An 18,098-nucleotide genomic window follows, 5' to 3' on the forward strand; every position below is an offset into this window, starting at 1 on the left:
GGCCTCTGTTGGTGTTTGGTTACATTGCTCTCCATTTTCTGGAAGGAATGACCACATCGGTTGCCTTGGGGATCAAACCAGGAAGGACAGCCGCCTGCAATGAGCTGGAAATAGCCTTGAATCTCTGACAGAGGAAAAAAACAACAACTTCTGAGCCAATCAATACGCTGATGGCCTCTCTAAAATAATCTCCTTTTAAGTTTTCTTACCTTCATGGCAGCATCTCGATCGTATGTGCTCAGTGTCCTCTGGCAGTAATTCCCTCACATCGGTCTGTGCTAGGAGATATGCTGAAACGAACACAGGAAGTATTAGTGTCATTTGAGGTCAAAGGTCAGTTGTTTGGCAGTTATATTGGTATCTGGTTTGTATGAGGTGAACCCCCGGTTTCACATGAAGCATGTAGGGTCCCTTAGCAGCATTTAAACATTCTTCTATTTCAATGTTATATTAATTTTTAAATACATTCACATTTATATTTATATATGAGTTAGGTGGTTTAATTCACCCTTTGTTTGATGCAGTAGGTATTCTGATAACAATCAGTAATAATTTTACCGCATTTACTAATCTTGGTTATTTTTATATTTTTTTAATATTTAAATTGTTATTTATTTATAAATTAGCAATGAACAATAGTATATTTTAATAGTAAATTAAAATCAAATTCATTGTAAAATGTTACACTGTTTTTATAGTTCTTGTCTGGGAACTCTGTTGTCTGGTAAAGCTAAAATATTCAACCCCATTTCCAAGAAAATACTTCTTAGATTTATTTAAACAATTAAACCCAGATTTCATATCCTGTTGAAGCTATTTCTTCTGTACTTTGTTTGCTTGTTGAGTCATAACTGAAGCATTTTTATTTCCCAAGAGACATAGGCCTACTTCCCTTATCCGAATTGAAATTTTCAGCATGTATTTAAGCTGCTCTGGATGCTTTAATCCATGACTACTGACTAAACAAGTGCCAGCTAGTTGGTACTGTGAATCTCTTTGCTCTCTCAGTACAGTGTCAACTCCATTTACACCGTGCCATGCTGTTCTCGTCTTACTGCATCACCCTGTCAACATTTTCTTCCCCCTCTCTCCAAACTCTTTCAGTTGTCCTTCAGAAGGGCAGCAGTATGGTAGCCCCTCTCTTCCCACATGTCAATGATAGTAAGCTCCAGAGGGCAATCCTTATGAATGCTCTAAACACATACTTCCTCAAACTTGGCAAGGGTTGAATCCCAAAAAAGCCATTGCTAAGCCCCTTACTCCCTTGCGAATGGTAGCCATACAGAATACCTGTCTGTCAACGAGACTAATAACATACATCCTCCAAGGAAAGGTTGTGATAGAGGTTCTTTGATTGTACATCCGCAATAGCCAATTGCCAATGATGAGTAGTTGCTAAACATTTCAGACACCGCCGACAAACTCATCTAAAAATCTTTCCTATCATTTTCACAACTTTTCATTGCAACAAATAAAAAAAATAAAAAAAGTGCTTTGGAGCTAAATTAAAGCATATTGACTGTACTTTGTCGAACCCAACAGAAGCCTATGGCCACAAGCTTTACAGTCCATTCTGCTGACTCTACATAAAGAGGTAACCTAGCCAAAGCTAGCCCTTCTTATAGTAGATTATGAGACATGGAGATGAATCAGCTCAGTTAGGTCAAGGAAAAAGATGGAAAAGAAATCCAATGACCAAAGAGCCTTCAAAGTCAATTCCTTTGGGCCTTTGAAATAAGGGAGGGAAAAAAAGACACTGGTTGGATAGTCCGCAGTCATCAGAATTTATAATATGATTCATTTGCTGACTAACAGAAACAGAAAAATACTGAACATTGCAAATTCAGGAGCACAGAGGGCATGCTAACCTATTGTTCTCTCCACTCCCAGAATCCCTTATCCTTCTTTTTTTGCTCCTTATAACTCTGCCCGAAGAATCCCTCATCTGTGGTTCCTGTTTGAACGACGCACAGATAAAGGTAATCAGATGTAATGTCTCGTAAAACACAGGGCACCACAACCAGCCTGTCCTGTGGAATTATTGCACAATAAGGTTGGCCTGCCTTTGCTTTGCCAGAAAGAGCAGGTGTTGTGCTGGTCCGGATCTGTCCAGTTAGAGGAGGACCACTGAGTCATTCCACCCCAGACTCACAAGACAGCTGCAGGGGACCTCGGACCCACTGTTGGCCCCACAGCTGTCACTGTTCCCTGGATAGAAAAAGAGCAACCCTGCTACTCTTAACCAACCACAGTGACACTGAAATGCGTTGTTTAACATCAGTCTGTTTGCCAATGATGCCATGAGAAAGCTTAATATCGTCTATATCTGTGTTTTTTATACAAAGAAAAAAATTATTTAATTATATATTTTTAATTATATTATTTTATATTATTTAATATTTAAAAAAGTATTATATTTATATTATTTTAGGATAATTTTAATAAAACAGTTTATATATCTTTTGTTAAGATTTATTATATTAAATATTATTAAAAAATATTAAAAAGTTATTACTGTCATTAATTGGTATATATACATATATTATATAAATAATTTTATAAAATTGTGTATTTCTCTCTCTCTAGACATTGTTAGTGCGCTCTCAAAAGGAAGAGATCTTGAAGCCCCCTGCTGATTATATGGGGTGGATTCTGAATTCTCAACCCTCACATCCCCTCAGGGCCGTTGGGACCGCCATCAGCCCAGGTAATCCCTAATAGCTTAACTGCAGACCTGTCCCAAACTATCCAATAACAAACCCACCCCTACACTTCCATCTACCAAGCTTACCATATGCCACACAACTAGCCCATGTTGAGTAAACATCACTTAACCCACTTTAAAGCTGATGAGCTAATTGAGTTTAATTACAGTCCCACTGTTATTGCAAGAATGCCTGGAGGGAAGGAATTTGTTCTAATTAAGCGGCTGCTGTTTGAGGTCCTGGCGTGTCATGAATTCCACGCTGGGATGAAGACCTGTACTTCACAGTTTTATACATTTGATATCACATCAGGACATTGCTGTCATTTAGAGGAATCAGAAATACCAGAAATGAGATCTTTTTGTATGCACATTACTTTGGTTCATAAACTCAAATAATCACATCCAAGGAAGGGAATAGCTTGCTGTGTTCATAGATGAAAATAACTAAAGGGATTGTTCACCCAAAAATGAGAATTCATCATTTACTCACCCTAAATGATACATTCTCACACTAGTCATCATCATTTACTCACCCTCATGTTGTAATGATAAGAAACAAGGATATGAAAGGATTCATAAGGATTTCTTCTTCCATATAATGGATGTTAATGGTAACCAAAACATTTTTGTGTTTTGAGAAAAGAAAGAAAGTCACATTGATTTGTAACAACATAGTGAGTGAATTATGACAGAATGTTTTTTTTTTTGGATGAACTAACTATCTATAACTACTATTCAATAAACAGATAGTTAGTTCATCCAAAAAAAAAAAAAACATGCTGTCATCATTCACTCACTAAAATAAACTGTTCTACAGTCAGAGTCAGAAAGCATTAAAAGTATCAAATAATGTCAAAATTAAAACATTTATAAAATATTACAGTTGTCATAGACAATATTTGTAATGTTAAACATGGGATTTAACATATATCTCTAGAAATATATAAAAAATAAATGCATATCCAAAAATATACAATTAAAAACTTTTTGCCCTCTACAACAGTAAAGAAAGCTTTCTTCATGAACACAGTATGCATCATTTTTACTTTCATGCTTATCATTAATTAAAAAAATGGCATAATCCATTCGAGCACTAATACTAAAGCATTTTGGAAAATGATTTTTTTTTGTGTGTGTGTTATTGTCAGTGTGCACTGCCATTGATCCATTTTGAATTGAAAGGCCATCTTCTATTTATATAAGGAAGATTTGAAATAAATTTCTCATTAGAAATGGCCTTGTGGGTCGTGTTCATGTTGTTGCTAACGATTATTGAGCCAATGTCTGTATTTTTAACATACTGTACGTCTAATCTGAGACACAATATTAAGTTTTGTTTAAATTTTAGGCAATTTTTTTTTACATTTATTTAAAAATGCAGATATGCATTGGGTTTCAACACACAAGTCTATGTTTTTTTGACCCATTTCCATCACAAGTGTGTTATTGATGTCATTTAGGTCATTTTGAATGGCACTGAAACACAAACCAGGTCCAGATTGTCTGAGCTGCATGGTCCCGTGGCTGATAAGATCCCAAGGCGGCAGCTGGGCAGAGGCTGAGCTGTTCGCGAGGGTCCACCCGGCTCAGTTTACAGTGACAGCTGGCCTGCCAATGGTGGGGAAAAAGGGAGAGGCCAGGGTGTGAGGGCTGTTTCTGAATGGGACAGTGTAAGAGGACTACTTGTTGTCTAAGGCCGGGGATTACCTTTGCTGAGACCTGGAGTAAAATATCCCTGAGGGACGCTGTGCTGTGTTGTGAAAGCTTTAGGCTCATGGATGATACTTAGAGTGGGATTTGCCATGTAAATATGAAAATATGTGTATGGTCTCGATAATAGAAAACATTGTGAATTTTAAACAATATAACAATGCAAAAGAAATGCTGGGAGATTTATGTTTTATATTTACTGACTCTGTCTTGCATCATATATTGTTTTCTTTCTCTTCCCGTCGATCTTCAGCTCTGGGAGAGGGGAAAACGGGATGAAGCTTGAACCCTGAGCTTCGGGGCATCCGGTCAAGGCCTGGATACTAATACTCATGGCTTTCCGAGAGATTTCCTGAACCTGCTGGCCCACGCTGTGAATAAAGATGCGGAAAATTAGTCTTGGCTTCAATCCATATTGTTTATTTGTATTTATTTATTTGTATTTTTTGGATTATGTGTTCTCATTAGGTCTCAGAATAATATTAATTTTGGAGCAAGCTCGTAGATTATTTTAGACATGTCCCTCAACTGTAGGTCTCAGTCTTCCCAGAAATAGCCATTTACCCTCAGGCTTGCACTCCTGGCCAGATTTACTGACCACAAATCAACAGGCACCTTGCTTACCTGCCTTAATAGTGACTAATTTGTCACTGGAATGCGCCTTTCCATGGGCTTCATAGTAAAAAGCTGTTACTTTGTGAAGTTGATATATATCTTGAGACCTGGTAGTATAAATTGTGACTAAAGGTGACTGTGATTAGTTGTGTTTGTTTTCACAGAGAATTTGGTTTTGCTGGAGGGTCTGATCAAAAACGAACTGATCAGGTTCAGAGTTGGTTAGTGCGTACACAGCAATTCAAATCCACATAAGTTTCATATGGGGATCAGAGTTTACAAGAAAATCATTTTAAGAATTAAATAATATACTTGCTCCTGCTCCTTTGCTAGTAATTCTGCTTGTCTGTGCACCAGTCACTATCTATCAGTTTGTGGTTTATTGGTGGGGATTTTTCTGTTTCTTTCTACAGGTGACGTTGTAACACCAATAGGTGGTGATCGAGTGAATCATTTGAATCATTAATTGAGTCGATTCGTTTAAAAACACTGATTCATTCAGGATTCAGGAATGTGCCACTTCAGTAGTTCATCTGTGGCTTTGTTTGTAATAATTTAACTGTCAGTGTTGTGCTTTAAAATGTGTTATTCAATATTAACTTTTTGTTCATTTAACTGTTTTTTCCACCATATTTTTAACGAGTGTGCGCAGACATTTTGGTGTGGGCCACTTCCAGTTATTTCAGCTGTACAAAAAAAGTCCTGCTTTATATTGCAAACTGGTATTTGTTATCGTAGTATTTTTAATCTATTTTTGTAATCTTTAGCTATTTTAATTAACTGGTTTGCAGCAAAAAAAAAAGAAAAGTTTTTCCGTTTGCTGCACTTTGTTAGGCCTATTTTAGTTATTTACTAAGTTTCTGGTCTCACTGCTCTTGTGATATTCAATACAGCAGTCCTATTTGTTGTGAGATAATGTTTAACTAGCTATGGCATTATCTAACCTTATTATAAAGCATGTATTGTCTATTTCATGTATTAACTATGCAGTACTGCAACAACCTGCAGTTTGATTAATAACAAACCAATGCAGAGCACTAAACCAAGCTCCAACTCTCACTGCAAGGCCAGACTAAGATTAGCACTGCTTGTGGGATGGGGGATCCACTGGAAAGGCTTATTATTGAGACCCAGGTTTAGAAAATTACGTTTGGCTCTCTGGTGAGAATCAATTCAGCAGTGGCTGAAGCTTCATCCTTAGTCACAGCTGGGCTGAATTAGAGCTTAGTGGGCAAATGTTTCCAACGTGTTCCACAGTCACAGGCATATGGCTTCATCTCACAAGCGTGGAAATTGTAGCTAACGGTAAAGACTTTAAAAAATAGGTCTGTCATCCTGCAGACCTTGCGTATCCCAAGCTTTACATTCCTGCAAAGAGTGTCCACATCAGTTACTATGGTAAATAATACGGAGGATTTGAGTTGTTCAGTTATACATTGTCTAGGCTGTGTGCTAACACAGGATATAAAGCATACATTTAATCGAGTTAAACACTTGCTTTAGAAGTTGGAAAAAGACTGAGATGGATATTGATACTGAATTCACTACTAAAATGGTTTCCATTTCCAGCATACTTACTGTACATGCATGTGTTTGTATGTGTGGGTCCTAAAAGCAGAAGTCCATAAGACATGAACCTCTTTCCTGGCTTCTGCAAAATATATATACTGATTGAACACAAAATCTCATAATAATTTCTCATTTTCTGCCCCTCTCTCTCTCTCTCTCTCTCTCTCTCTCACACACACACACACAAAGTACACTTGCACAAGCTTATTTGCCCTTGAAGGAATAACCGAAGAAATAGACGAAGCTTTTATTGGCCACTCTCAATCATCTGATTGAACAACAGGGAGCTTGGGTTACACGTGTCCGCATTATTTTCTAAATCGGATCCTTAACAAGCTGTTTTTCTTCCTTCAAAGATGAATTGTGGTGACCTTGTGAAGAGCTTATAGAAGAGGTCGATAACTTTAAAATGGGACCACTTTGTATTAGAAGCTCCCTATTAATGTGATATGCTGCGAGTCATTGCCTAAAGGTTGTAGTGTGACAGAAATTACGGTCATGCTGCTCAAACAAATTGAAGGTGGTGAGTGTAAGCAGCATTGTCCACATAAGAATGACATGCAGGGCTAATTACAGGCCTGTTGAAATAAAACGGACAGAGTGTTAACAATGCTACAAGTTTTTACATGTAGTATTAATTATTTCAGCCCACTAGACACACTCAGCTATCTTATGACAGTCATGTTGTAGACATGTAATTGTAATGTGCTGTCACTGTAGTTGAATGACAATTAAAGAAAAGAAAAAAACATGCATGAGCGTCTGAACGGTCTGCACTTATGCCACTTAAGACACCTGTAGTTGATTCCTCGGATCAATATGCCAGGATGTGTATATGAAAGTGTTTGAGAGAGGCTTTTTAAATCTGCAGTGTCTATTTTTATGCCCGTGGTTATGGTGCACGTGTTCCCTGGGGTTCTTTATGGAGCATGATGAATGAGGTGCTATTCACAGTTTGAGACCTAACTCGTTCGGCTGCCAATATAGAAACTCAGTAGCCCACTTGCTGACATTCACATTGCAGGGCTGTGATGGCAAAGCAGGTGTTATGCTTTCATATTTTTTGTTTATTAGTTTAATGTCATATCTTTCACACGGTCTTTTCCTCCAATGCATCAGCAGGTATTTTTCTGTGGTGTCTCTGAAAAAAAGAAATTGTGTTATGACACTTCATAGCTTTCAAAATGTCATTAAGTTTGTTTTATTTTTTCTTGTTGATTTAAATGTTTTAAATTGCATTGTGTAAATGAAAAAAAATAACACACATGCTTATCGAGCATTATATGATAAAGATGTCTAGTTTAGGATCTTAGCACAATTTACATGTGCACATTTGAAGATTCAGTGTCATATTTTTAAACTGAGGGCACTTCTTGAGCTGCAGTGACATCTAGTGTTCTTTGTGTATAGACTAGATCTATACATGCACCATCCACTGTTTGATAAACACATCAGCTATTGTTTCAGTAACCACAAGAGTAGTAATTTCACAAGGAGGGCTGGATGGTTGGGGAAGAGTTAGGGAGGTGGTTGCCAGACTGGGCCAGACTTATAATTGGGTGAGCCAGACCCACCCGGCCACCCTGTGGAGCTGGGCCTGCTGTAGTAATCATTATAATTCACTTGACAATTATTTTATAAATGCAATAATAGCTGTGGTTTGATATTGGCGACAATATCATCTTAAAAGGTCACATTTTGAAGATTGCTGGTAATCAAATAGTTGGTGGTTGTCATCGACTTCCATACAACCACCAACTGTTTGATTACCAGCAATCTTCAAAATATCTCATTTTATGTTCAACATAAGAAAGCAACTCATACAAGTTTGGAACAGCATAAGGGTGAGTAAATGATGACAGAATTTCATTTTTGGATGAGCTATCCCTTTAAGATTCGGTGTCTTAATACAAGTCTGGCCAGCTAGCAGTTAACTAAAGTGTAATCGACTTATTTTTTTGGATTTAGCTTAGACTAATCTACGTTTTTATGTAACCAAATTAAAGATTGTTAGATGACTTACTTGTAACACTAGTCCTAAATATTTTATGCAACTGGCCCCTAATGCATGATACCAATTTAGCGTTACGCAACACTGCCCTCCTGTGGACAACTGTACATAGCACTACTACTTTTGTTTTGTTGATGCTTAAATATTCGATGAAAACTTTAACTTAGAAAGACCCTTAGACGTTGCCTTGGCAACTAACTGAAATTAATCAATTTAAGTTGAAGTAAATTAATTAAATATTAAATAAGCATAAAAGAGATAAATAGAAATATTTAAACAAAAATAATAACATTAAAATGACAAAAGCTAAATATAAACTCAAATTAAATGAAATTAAATGAAATCTTAAAATACAAGCTTATTTTATATATATATATATATATATATATATATATATATATATATATATATATATATATATATTTATATATTAAAAAGTGGTCACACAAATTGAAAACACTTATATTTAGCAGTTCAAAGTAATAGTGCCTTTCTTCCTAACAACCCTATTTTAATCAAATGATTGAATTATTGTAAAAGACAGAAACACAGTCTAGCCCTAATAGTGATTAATTCAATATGAATGGATTCCCATGTCTTCTGTTGGTAAGGGAAGGACAGAGTCAGGTGTGTCTAAGCACTGGCTTTATCTTTGTTATGCTCGCATTGTCTGCATAGTTTCTGTACTAGATGACGGCACACACACGGAATGAGGCATGAAAGCTTGTCACTGTACTTCACACACATCAACAGAGAGAGAGACAGAATACGATTTCCTGCAGAGGACAGCTTAAGCTCTGTGGTTTGCTCTTTTATTTTTTAGCCTACTAAATTGACTATGTTGCGATAAGACCTGCTTTATTTCTACGTTTCCTGGAACGTGTTGTTTTGTTCTTTATTATGAGTTCGTGTTAGCTAAACATTTTATTAGTCTAAATGACTGCATAGAAGGTTTTTACATTGAATATTAAATTCTGGAGCTACAATATGAAATTCAACGGATATATGAGGCTTCGTATCAGGGAGGCGGTGGATTTAAAACCAACAACTTTTTCAACTCGTCATACTTTTCATAAGAAAATCGTCCTGGATCCTTATATCGTTGTTAAAGTTGATAATCTGAAAGTTGGACAGACCGCCACAAAATCGAAGACCAACAAACCGACCTTCAATGAAGAATTTTGCCCATACATCACAAATGCCAAAGAGCTGGAACTGGCTGTTTTCCATAACACTCCTATAGGATACGACGATTTTGTCGCCAATTACACAATCCAGCTTGAGGAGTTGATAACGTCGTCAAACAAAAGACAAACGTTTGAAGGATGGGTGAGTTTCTACTGTGTACACACACCGACTGCTTAGACTAGTAAAAAATAGACTGGTATAATTTTAAATCGGAATAGTTATATTTAATATCCCTTGGCTAACTGCTAATTGGTCAAACTAATTTTTAAGAGACCGTCTTAAAGAGATAGTACACCCATTAATGACAGTTCTGCTAATCAGTTGACGGTAGCCATTGACTTCCATTGATTAGGGGGAAAACATTATGGAAGTCGATGGCTGCGGTCAACTCTCTGGTTAGCAACATTCTTCAAAATAGCCTACCACATTTTGTGTTCAACAGAAGAAACAAACTTGTACATGATTGGAGCAACTTGAGGTTGAGAAATTTAAATGATGACAGAATTGACATTTTTGGGCAAACTATCCCATTGACGTAGTGGCTACTTAAGCAGCTGGCCAATAGATTAGAGGGCTTTTATAATAATTAATCTGAGGCGGAAATGTTGATATGATAAACAGTTGGTGATAATATGTTTGTGGTATATTGATTTTTGCATTTATAATAACATAATTGTAAAGTGCAAAACAGCGAGCTAGGGTTACCTTTAGCACAGGTGTTTTCTTTCTTTGTGTACTTTTTTGTCTTAGGCTATTGAGGTTGTGAAACTTTTTGTACATATATATATATATATATTAATTTTTGTTTTCTTTTTTTTTATAATAAAAATAAGGAGAGGAATTGGTCTACGTTCTTGGAATCCCCCCAACTACCCTCACCCCAAATTTTACATCCTTTACTTTTGATATAAATACTTTGATATACAAAATACACAAAATACAAAGGAAGTGAGATGTGAAAAACAATTAGCCTGTTTTGCACTTGTAGTCTTTCCTGACTACAGGCATATCAGGGTTCTTGTAAAAAGGTCCTGTCGCTTTCATTTGTGCAATAACTATGCTCTGCTCAAAACCACATGTTGCACTCCACCATGCATCATGGAAACTTTCAAAGTTTTACATTCTCTTGCATCTATAGGGTTACCGGTGATGTGCGGTTTGATACACTCGTGTTGTGCTTTTCTTAATGCCCAAGCGATAAAATCAGATCAAATGAGTCCTTGTGAAGTTTTTTTTTTAAGTCTCGAAATCTGATGGTGAGGGTGTTTGCGGTTAATAAGTTTCATGTTAAAACATGTTTAAAAATTACACATAAACATTTGAACACTAAGCACGATACCATTATTTTTAGTATTTGCTTTAGGCCTCATTTGGATGGTATTAAAGTTTTATAATATTCCTCATGGTCACCGTTTCATTACAGACAGTTTCATCGGGCGCACGCACCTCTGGCCCTAAGGTATCTTCCGGACAGTGTTAGTGGTGAGAAGTTCAGATCATTTTACAGACTAGTACCTTTGAGTCTCGCTCAGCCAAGTGAACAAATCTTATCTGACAAGTCTTTGCGTTTTAGATAACCTATGCAGTCTGAGCCGGAAAGAGAATTGATTAGTTCATCTCATGATTCTTCGGATTTTTCAAATTGTTCTTTGATCACGTGACAGACCCATAAGCTTTGACCATAGACTATAAAAGGCAACAAATTTGTGTGTATATTCTTTTTTTAACCTTTTTATTTTATTTTAAGTGTACTGCTTAATGTTTTAATGTTTGTAATGTTTAATAAAAATAAAAAAAGACTGTATTAAAACCTTTTGTCAAGTGACGTGACAGCATTGGATGGAGAAATGATTTTCCAAGTTTCCTTACAAACGTGTGTATAGTCATTATTATCATCATTATTATCATCATTATAATTATTATTTACTCTTACAGTTACTGCGTTTTTGGTCTCAAAATGTAACTTTTTACTTCTTACAGTTTATGAATGTGTGAATTTCTGTCACAATGGTTATTTTCTGTACATTGAATGTTGTAACAAAGGTAATAAAGTATACCTCTTTTTATATCTATAAATAGAGTTGGTTATTATTATTAGACTGCATTGGTAACGCTTATGGGTCTGTCACATTATGAGCGAATGACTTGAAAAAGCCGAAGACTCAAGAGAGGAGCTAATCAATTCTCTTTCCGGCTCAGACTGCATTGACTGAAACAGGTGAACTAGACTAATTCCAGTTCAGAACCTATAGAATTTTCGCATGCGTGACTGAACAAATCACTACCCAAGACAACTCGTTCTTCCAGAGTCACATTAAAAATTCATTCAAAATTAACGAATCGTTCAAGAACGACCCATAACTAGTCTGTGTTTGTTTATCAGTCTGGCTATAGTTAAGTTGATGAGTAGACTGAAGTTGGGCTGAGGTAGTTGTGCTGTGGAATGTGTTTCCCATACATTTATTCATTTTTTGACGCTCACAATATCAAAACTAATCGGTTTTCCAAAAGGCTTCATTGAATAAACATGAGCACGTAGGCCTACTGCATGTTTAAATAATAAAACGAGGCATGGGTGTTTAAATTTTTGATGTAATTTTCATTTCATCTTGTATGTTATATGCCTGATAAAGCAGCATTTGTGAGCTCAGTGCTGCTTTGTTTACAGCAGTTACTGGGGAAACCTCTGTTTCTCCTGCTTTAAAGCACCTCCTGCTGGCAGAGAATGAATTTGCATTTTCAGTAAGTCTGATTTACGCGGCAAACATATTTTGCTTGTTATAAAAAATAATCTACTCGAGAGGGACAACTTAGCTGTTGTTATTGATTCTTTTTGGAAGTCTACCAAGTTAAGTTAGGGCCACAAAAGCATGCATGCGCAGTAATGTTTGTTTATGTTGTTGCTGTTGAAAGATTCTATAGGTTGCAGAAAATGTGCTGGTTATTTTGCAAATGTGGTTCTCTCACTCTGTTTGTGGGGCACGTGCTTCCAAACTCACATACCACCAGTGCAGACATGCTGCTCAACCAAACTAGCTGGATTCCTCTCTTAGCCCCTTATTACTTCTCCTGGGTTTTACGTCTTACTTTCCCCACATGAATAAATTGCAATAGTTATCGGAACTTAAACTGACATTTTGTTATGATTTCCATTTTCTTGCGTGGTCTGAAGTGTAATTTTAAAGCCAGCTGCCAAACGTATTTGCTGGTTTGTGGGTAAACCCCTGCTTTGGCTTCACAGCTGAGAGTTGGCCAATAAAATACTAGCTATTTTTACATCTCTCATGGTGGTTTACTGGCAACCTAGTTATAGTGTGTTTTATTTTAATTTTTTTTTAAGTTTCCTATCAGATGCTGGGTTGGTCTCTTTAAATGTTGTGTTTTTGAAATACTATTGAAGTGGTTGGGTCAATGCTTAAACCTTCCGATATCTCTGAAGCGCTTGTTGTGTTTGGTGGTGCATGCTGTGGACCTGACTCCCTGAACCAGCTCGTCCTGCTTTCCTCGTCTTGCTTCGTGTTACAGGAATTCCTCCCACATTGCAGGGCAAGCTAAATGATAATAAGTGAGAGAATGACTTAGATGGCAAGATAGAATGACTAAGACTGTCCTAGAAGATTAGTGTGACAAGCTAGAGATACTACTCTGATAATATGCTGCAGTTAAATATGGTTATATCATGTTCTGTTATACATGAAACCAAACAAGCATTCACTCATAGTAATAAGAGCTCACATCATTTTTATTTTAAGTGACGACCACATCACAAAGTAGTCACATCCTGCACTCTAAAAACATTTTTATGTGTCTAAATGTGTCACCTTCACAGTAATGTTAGGGTCACCAGCTGAGGTCAAAAGTCTAGTGGTTTTTTTAAAAATTGTACATTTTTAATTTAAAATGTTAAATATTTATGTGTTCAGGCTAAAACTATATTTGTACATGTGATATAATTGCATTGTGAAATAAGCATTTTAAAATGTTTATTTATATTTTAAACAGGTTCTTCTGCTCATCAAGCCTGCATTTATTTGATCAAAAATACAGAAAAATTTTTATATTGTGATATATTATTACAATTTAAAATAATTGTTTTTACATTTATTATACTTTAAATAATCATTTATTTGTGTGATGCAAAGCTGAATTTTTAGAATCATTAACACATGATCCTTTAGAAATCATTCTAATTTGATGATTCATTATCAAAGTTGGAAACAGTTCTGCTGCTTAATATTTTTTCAGAACATGTGATACTTTTTTAGGATACTTTGATGAATAAAAGGTAAAAAAAAAAAAAAAAGAAGCTACTTTTTAAAATATAAATATTTTTTAATAACAATATACACTACTGGTCAGTAATTGGGGTCAGTAATTTTTTTTCTTTCTTTTTTTTTTAAATAAAATCAATACTTTTATTCAGCAAGGATGTGTTAAATTGATAAAAAAGTGATAGTAAAGAAAATATATTATTAGAATATATATTATTAGAATTTTTTTTTTTTTTTTGAATAAATGCAGTCCTTTTATTCATCAAATATATTAGACAGCAGAACTGTTTCCAACACTCATAATAAATCAGAATATTAGAATGATTTCTAAATGATCATGTGATAGACTGGATGTTACATGTGACACTGAAGGCTGGAGTAATGATGCTGAAAATTCAGCTTTGCATCACAGGAATAAATTTTTTTTTTTAAGTATATTCAAATAGAAAACTATTATTTTAAGTTATAATAATATTTCACAATATTACAGTTTTTTCTGTATTTTTGATCAAATAAATGCAGGGTTGATGAACAGAAGAAACTTCTTTCAAAAACATTAAATATAGTAATGTTTCCAAACTTTTGGTCTGTACTCTCTCTCTCTCTCTCTCTCTCTCTCTCTCTCTCTCTCTCTCTCTCTCTCTCTCTATATATATATATATATATATATATATATATATATATATTATGAAGGAAATCAAGTGTATCCTTAGTATATCAGGCCTGCTAAATGTTAGGAAGCTTTTGTTAAAAGTGATATTTTATCATATTGTCAGCACCTAGAATAGTTTTAGAGAGCTTTTAAAGTGTTATCTCACTGAGTATCTCTTCTTCCAGGTGAAACTGGAACCCGAGGGGAGTGTGTATATCACCATCTCTCTCACCGGCTCCTTTACAGATGGTTAGCTGTTTTTTGATAACTATAGATATTTTTATTATATTTTGTTTTTTAAACATATATGTTTATTTGAATTATTATTGTATAAAAATAATTTATATTCTGTGTAATTATAGTTATTTGATTTTAATATAATTATGCTGATTATGTGTTTCTGTCTGCTATAAAGGTTTACTAATTCATTTACTGATTCATTACAACGTTTATGGTAGTCAGTTAAGCTATGAATGAAACTTGATGTGCCATTTTTCTTTTAGTCCCTGGTTAAGGGAAGATTTGGTTCTATTTTTGTCTTTCAACATGATACACAAGCTCTCTTTTAAGTTAAAAGTGTTTCATTTTGTAAGAAATTTAATTGTGCTTAGTAATTGTTGCCATGAATTTCAGATGAAGCTGTGAGTGGACTGAGACCTCATAAAAAGTTTACAAGAAAAAGGCAAAAAGCTTTGAAGAAAAGAAAGGTCCACCAAGTATATGGACATAAGTTTATGGCAACCTTCCTTCCCCAGCCTACTTTTTGCTGCCATTGCAAAAACTTCATCTGGTGAGACTTGCACTAAAAGCGCACATTCATGAATATAAAACAATCAACAAATCAAACTCACATAATATGTGTTATGCCAAGTGATTAAAAGTACATAATCATTCCCCAGGGGTGTTATTGGAAAGCAAGGTTATCAGTGTCAAGGTAAGTGTGTTTACTAATATTAGTGGAATAATAATTTCCCCATGTGTTTTAACATACTTCATGCACGATGATTAACAACATTCACTTTTATGCCTCATTATTCTAGTGTGTGCGTGTGTGGTTCACAAGAGGTGTCATGATTTGGTTGTTAGTGAATGTACACGTATGAAGAAAGATTCAAATGAGGTAAGAGTCAGTGTTTTTAAATGCATATTGTCTTGTGGATCAATTTCCCACATACATATTATTTTGTGTACAGGGCCAAAGACAGGGCTTTAGCATCAATCTACCCCACCAGTTCAGAGAGCACAACTATAAAGTTCCCACATACTGTAACCACTGCGGATCGTTACTTTACGGCCTGACTAAACAGGGACTCCAATGCTCTTGTAAGCACATATTTACTCGACTTGAAATGCATTGAAATACAATAGGGGCAAGATTGTTGTTGTCATCTGTGTGGTGTGTATTCATGCAGGTTGCAAGATGAACATCCACAAACGCTGTGAACAGAATGTTGCACTTAACTGTGGGGTGAACAGTGCTGAACTTGCTAGCAAATTGTCAGAGATTGGACTGCTCGAAACACTTCCTAAAAGAAAGTCTAAGGTAATGTCATAACAAATGTCTCAAAAAGCCTCCTTTATCAGAGAATTTCTCCACATTTGTGTTTGCTTACATATCTGCTTACTTTTTCAGAGTTCTCTGCACGTGACAGGAGTAAAGCATCAGAACTCCATTATAACCGTACAGCAAACGGTTAAAGAGTCAGAGGAAGATACTGTTAAAGTTGGCCTGGAAGACTTCAGTTTCTTGCAGGTTTTGGGGAAAGGCAGCTTTGGCAAGGTGAGACGTACTGGCAGGGCTGTCAACTCTCATGCACTCAGAGTGAAACTCATGCAAATGCCACTGTTCTCACTCTCTGATGCAACATGATCATTTTCTCACACAGTGAAAGGCACCCTCAAATGAAAGCAAGAGCAATGATAATAGACTGTGATAATAGGATATTGGCAACCTCTCCCATGCATTTTTGTGCTTATGCTCTGGACAGCATTAAAAATTTTGTTTACAACATGCTTTTGTTGTGTTGAGCAGTGCAGGCAATCACATATATAGTTGTTGTACACCACTGATTGGCCATTGCGTATAAATTAGTCAGAATTTACTCACCGCTCAAACTCTGGATTTTTTTAAGACTCCATTGTTCTACTTTATTGATTATAACTATCAATTATAATTTTGTGAGATGGGCATCAACTGAAATGAGTGGAAGCTTTTTGTCTCTTTGCGCACTTTATGCTTCACATAATCCATACAGAATTTGAATAAAAGGTTTTTTTGGGGGGGGGGGGTTTGCTACATACACTGTACAGCAAAATTCTGGGAGTCTGAATCCGTTATTCGTCATATAATTGTGAGATTTCACTTTTGAAATTGCAATAATTGACATATTGATAACCATAGCAACAGACAGTAGATAATATAATTCATCAAATTTAAGCAATGTAAATGCAGACTAATAAATTCATTAAAAAATTATAAACAATTTTGGTCACACTTTATTTTAAGGTCCAGTTCTCGCCATTAACAAATCATTAACTATGACTTTTTGCCTTCATTAAAAGGTGTGCTATTATGCTTTTTCCGTTTTTCAACTTTAGTTAGTCTGTAATGTTGCTGTTTGAGCATAAAAAGATCTGCAAAGTTACAAAGCTCAAAGTCCAATTCAAAAAAATACATTTTATTTAACAGAAATCACTTTTCAAACTATACAACGAATGACTTTTTGGACTACAATGCATATTTTTCGGGATTTGTGATGTCACAAATATCGGCGAATGGGATGAGACTTAGTTGAGCTGCACTAGAGAAGGTAGCTAGTGTTATCACTATGTCGGAGACACGCTAGCTTTCCCAAGACAGACGAGTTTAGAGTGGTTACAATCATCAAGTTTAAATCGTGCTCGATTCGGCATGTCATTTCCCGACCAGGCGCAGAGTGCTGTCAATCACAGCACACACTGACCCAGCTAACCAATCACAACACTTTTTGTATTTCAGAAGGCGGGCCTTTATTTGATGCAGAAACTATTCAAGCCGTTTTTTCGAACAACCTCGTATGAGAGCCTGTTCTAGTACACCCCCAAAGCAAAATCTAGACCTTGTAAAAGAGCATAATAGGACCCCTTTAATTAATAGTTATTAATAGTTAGTAAGATAGTTGTTAAGTTTAGGTATTAGGTAGAATTAGGGATGTAGAATATGGTCATGCAGAATATGTGCTTTATAAGCTCTAATAAACAGCTAATATGTTAATAAAAGGCATGCTAATAAGCAACTAGTTAATAGTGAGAATTGGTCCCTATACTAAAGTTTACCATTGACTTGTTAATTTAGCAATTTGCTCACTGCGCATTACAATTCTTGCTTTGGTGAAA

The 18,098-nt window shown here is 35.6% G+C and overlaps 1 protein-coding gene and 1 long non-coding RNA gene across 2 annotated transcripts in view; one reads left to right on the forward strand and one right to left on the reverse strand.

Moving 5' to 3' along the window:
- On the reverse strand, positions 1-9,908 carry LOC132106905 (uncharacterized). The gene is made up of 5 exons (XR_009424206.1): positions 9,779-9,908; positions 4,415-4,788; positions 4,197-4,315; positions 210-290; positions 1-124 (listed from the first exon to the last, which is right to left on the reverse strand). It is a non-coding gene; the product is annotated as an uncharacterized LOC132106905 (long non-coding RNA).
- prkchb (protein kinase C, eta, b) overlaps positions 9,334-18,098 on the forward strand; it is a 19,448-nt gene continuing 10,683 nt past the window's right edge. Inside the window, exons 1-8 of the mRNA XM_059512993.1 lie at positions 9,334-9,941; positions 14,909-14,972; positions 15,357-15,513; positions 15,623-15,657; positions 15,764-15,843; positions 15,917-16,046; positions 16,136-16,266; positions 16,357-16,503. Of these exons, the coding sequence (XP_059368976.1) occupies positions 9,600-9,941; positions 14,909-14,972; positions 15,357-15,513; positions 15,623-15,657; positions 15,764-15,843; positions 15,917-16,046; positions 16,136-16,266; positions 16,357-16,503 (1,086 nt within the window). The 5' untranslated portion in view covers positions 9,334-9,599. The remainder of the gene's footprint in view (positions 9,942-14,908; positions 14,973-15,356; positions 15,514-15,622; positions 15,658-15,763; positions 15,844-15,916; positions 16,047-16,135; positions 16,267-16,356; positions 16,504-18,098) is intronic.

Source organism: Carassius carassius, chromosome 27 (genome assembly GCF_963082965.1).
Source record: "Carassius carassius chromosome 27, fCarCar2.1, whole genome shotgun sequence".
NCBI classification, from domain to species: domain Eukaryota; kingdom Metazoa; phylum Chordata; class Actinopteri; order Cypriniformes; family Cyprinidae; genus Carassius; species Carassius carassius.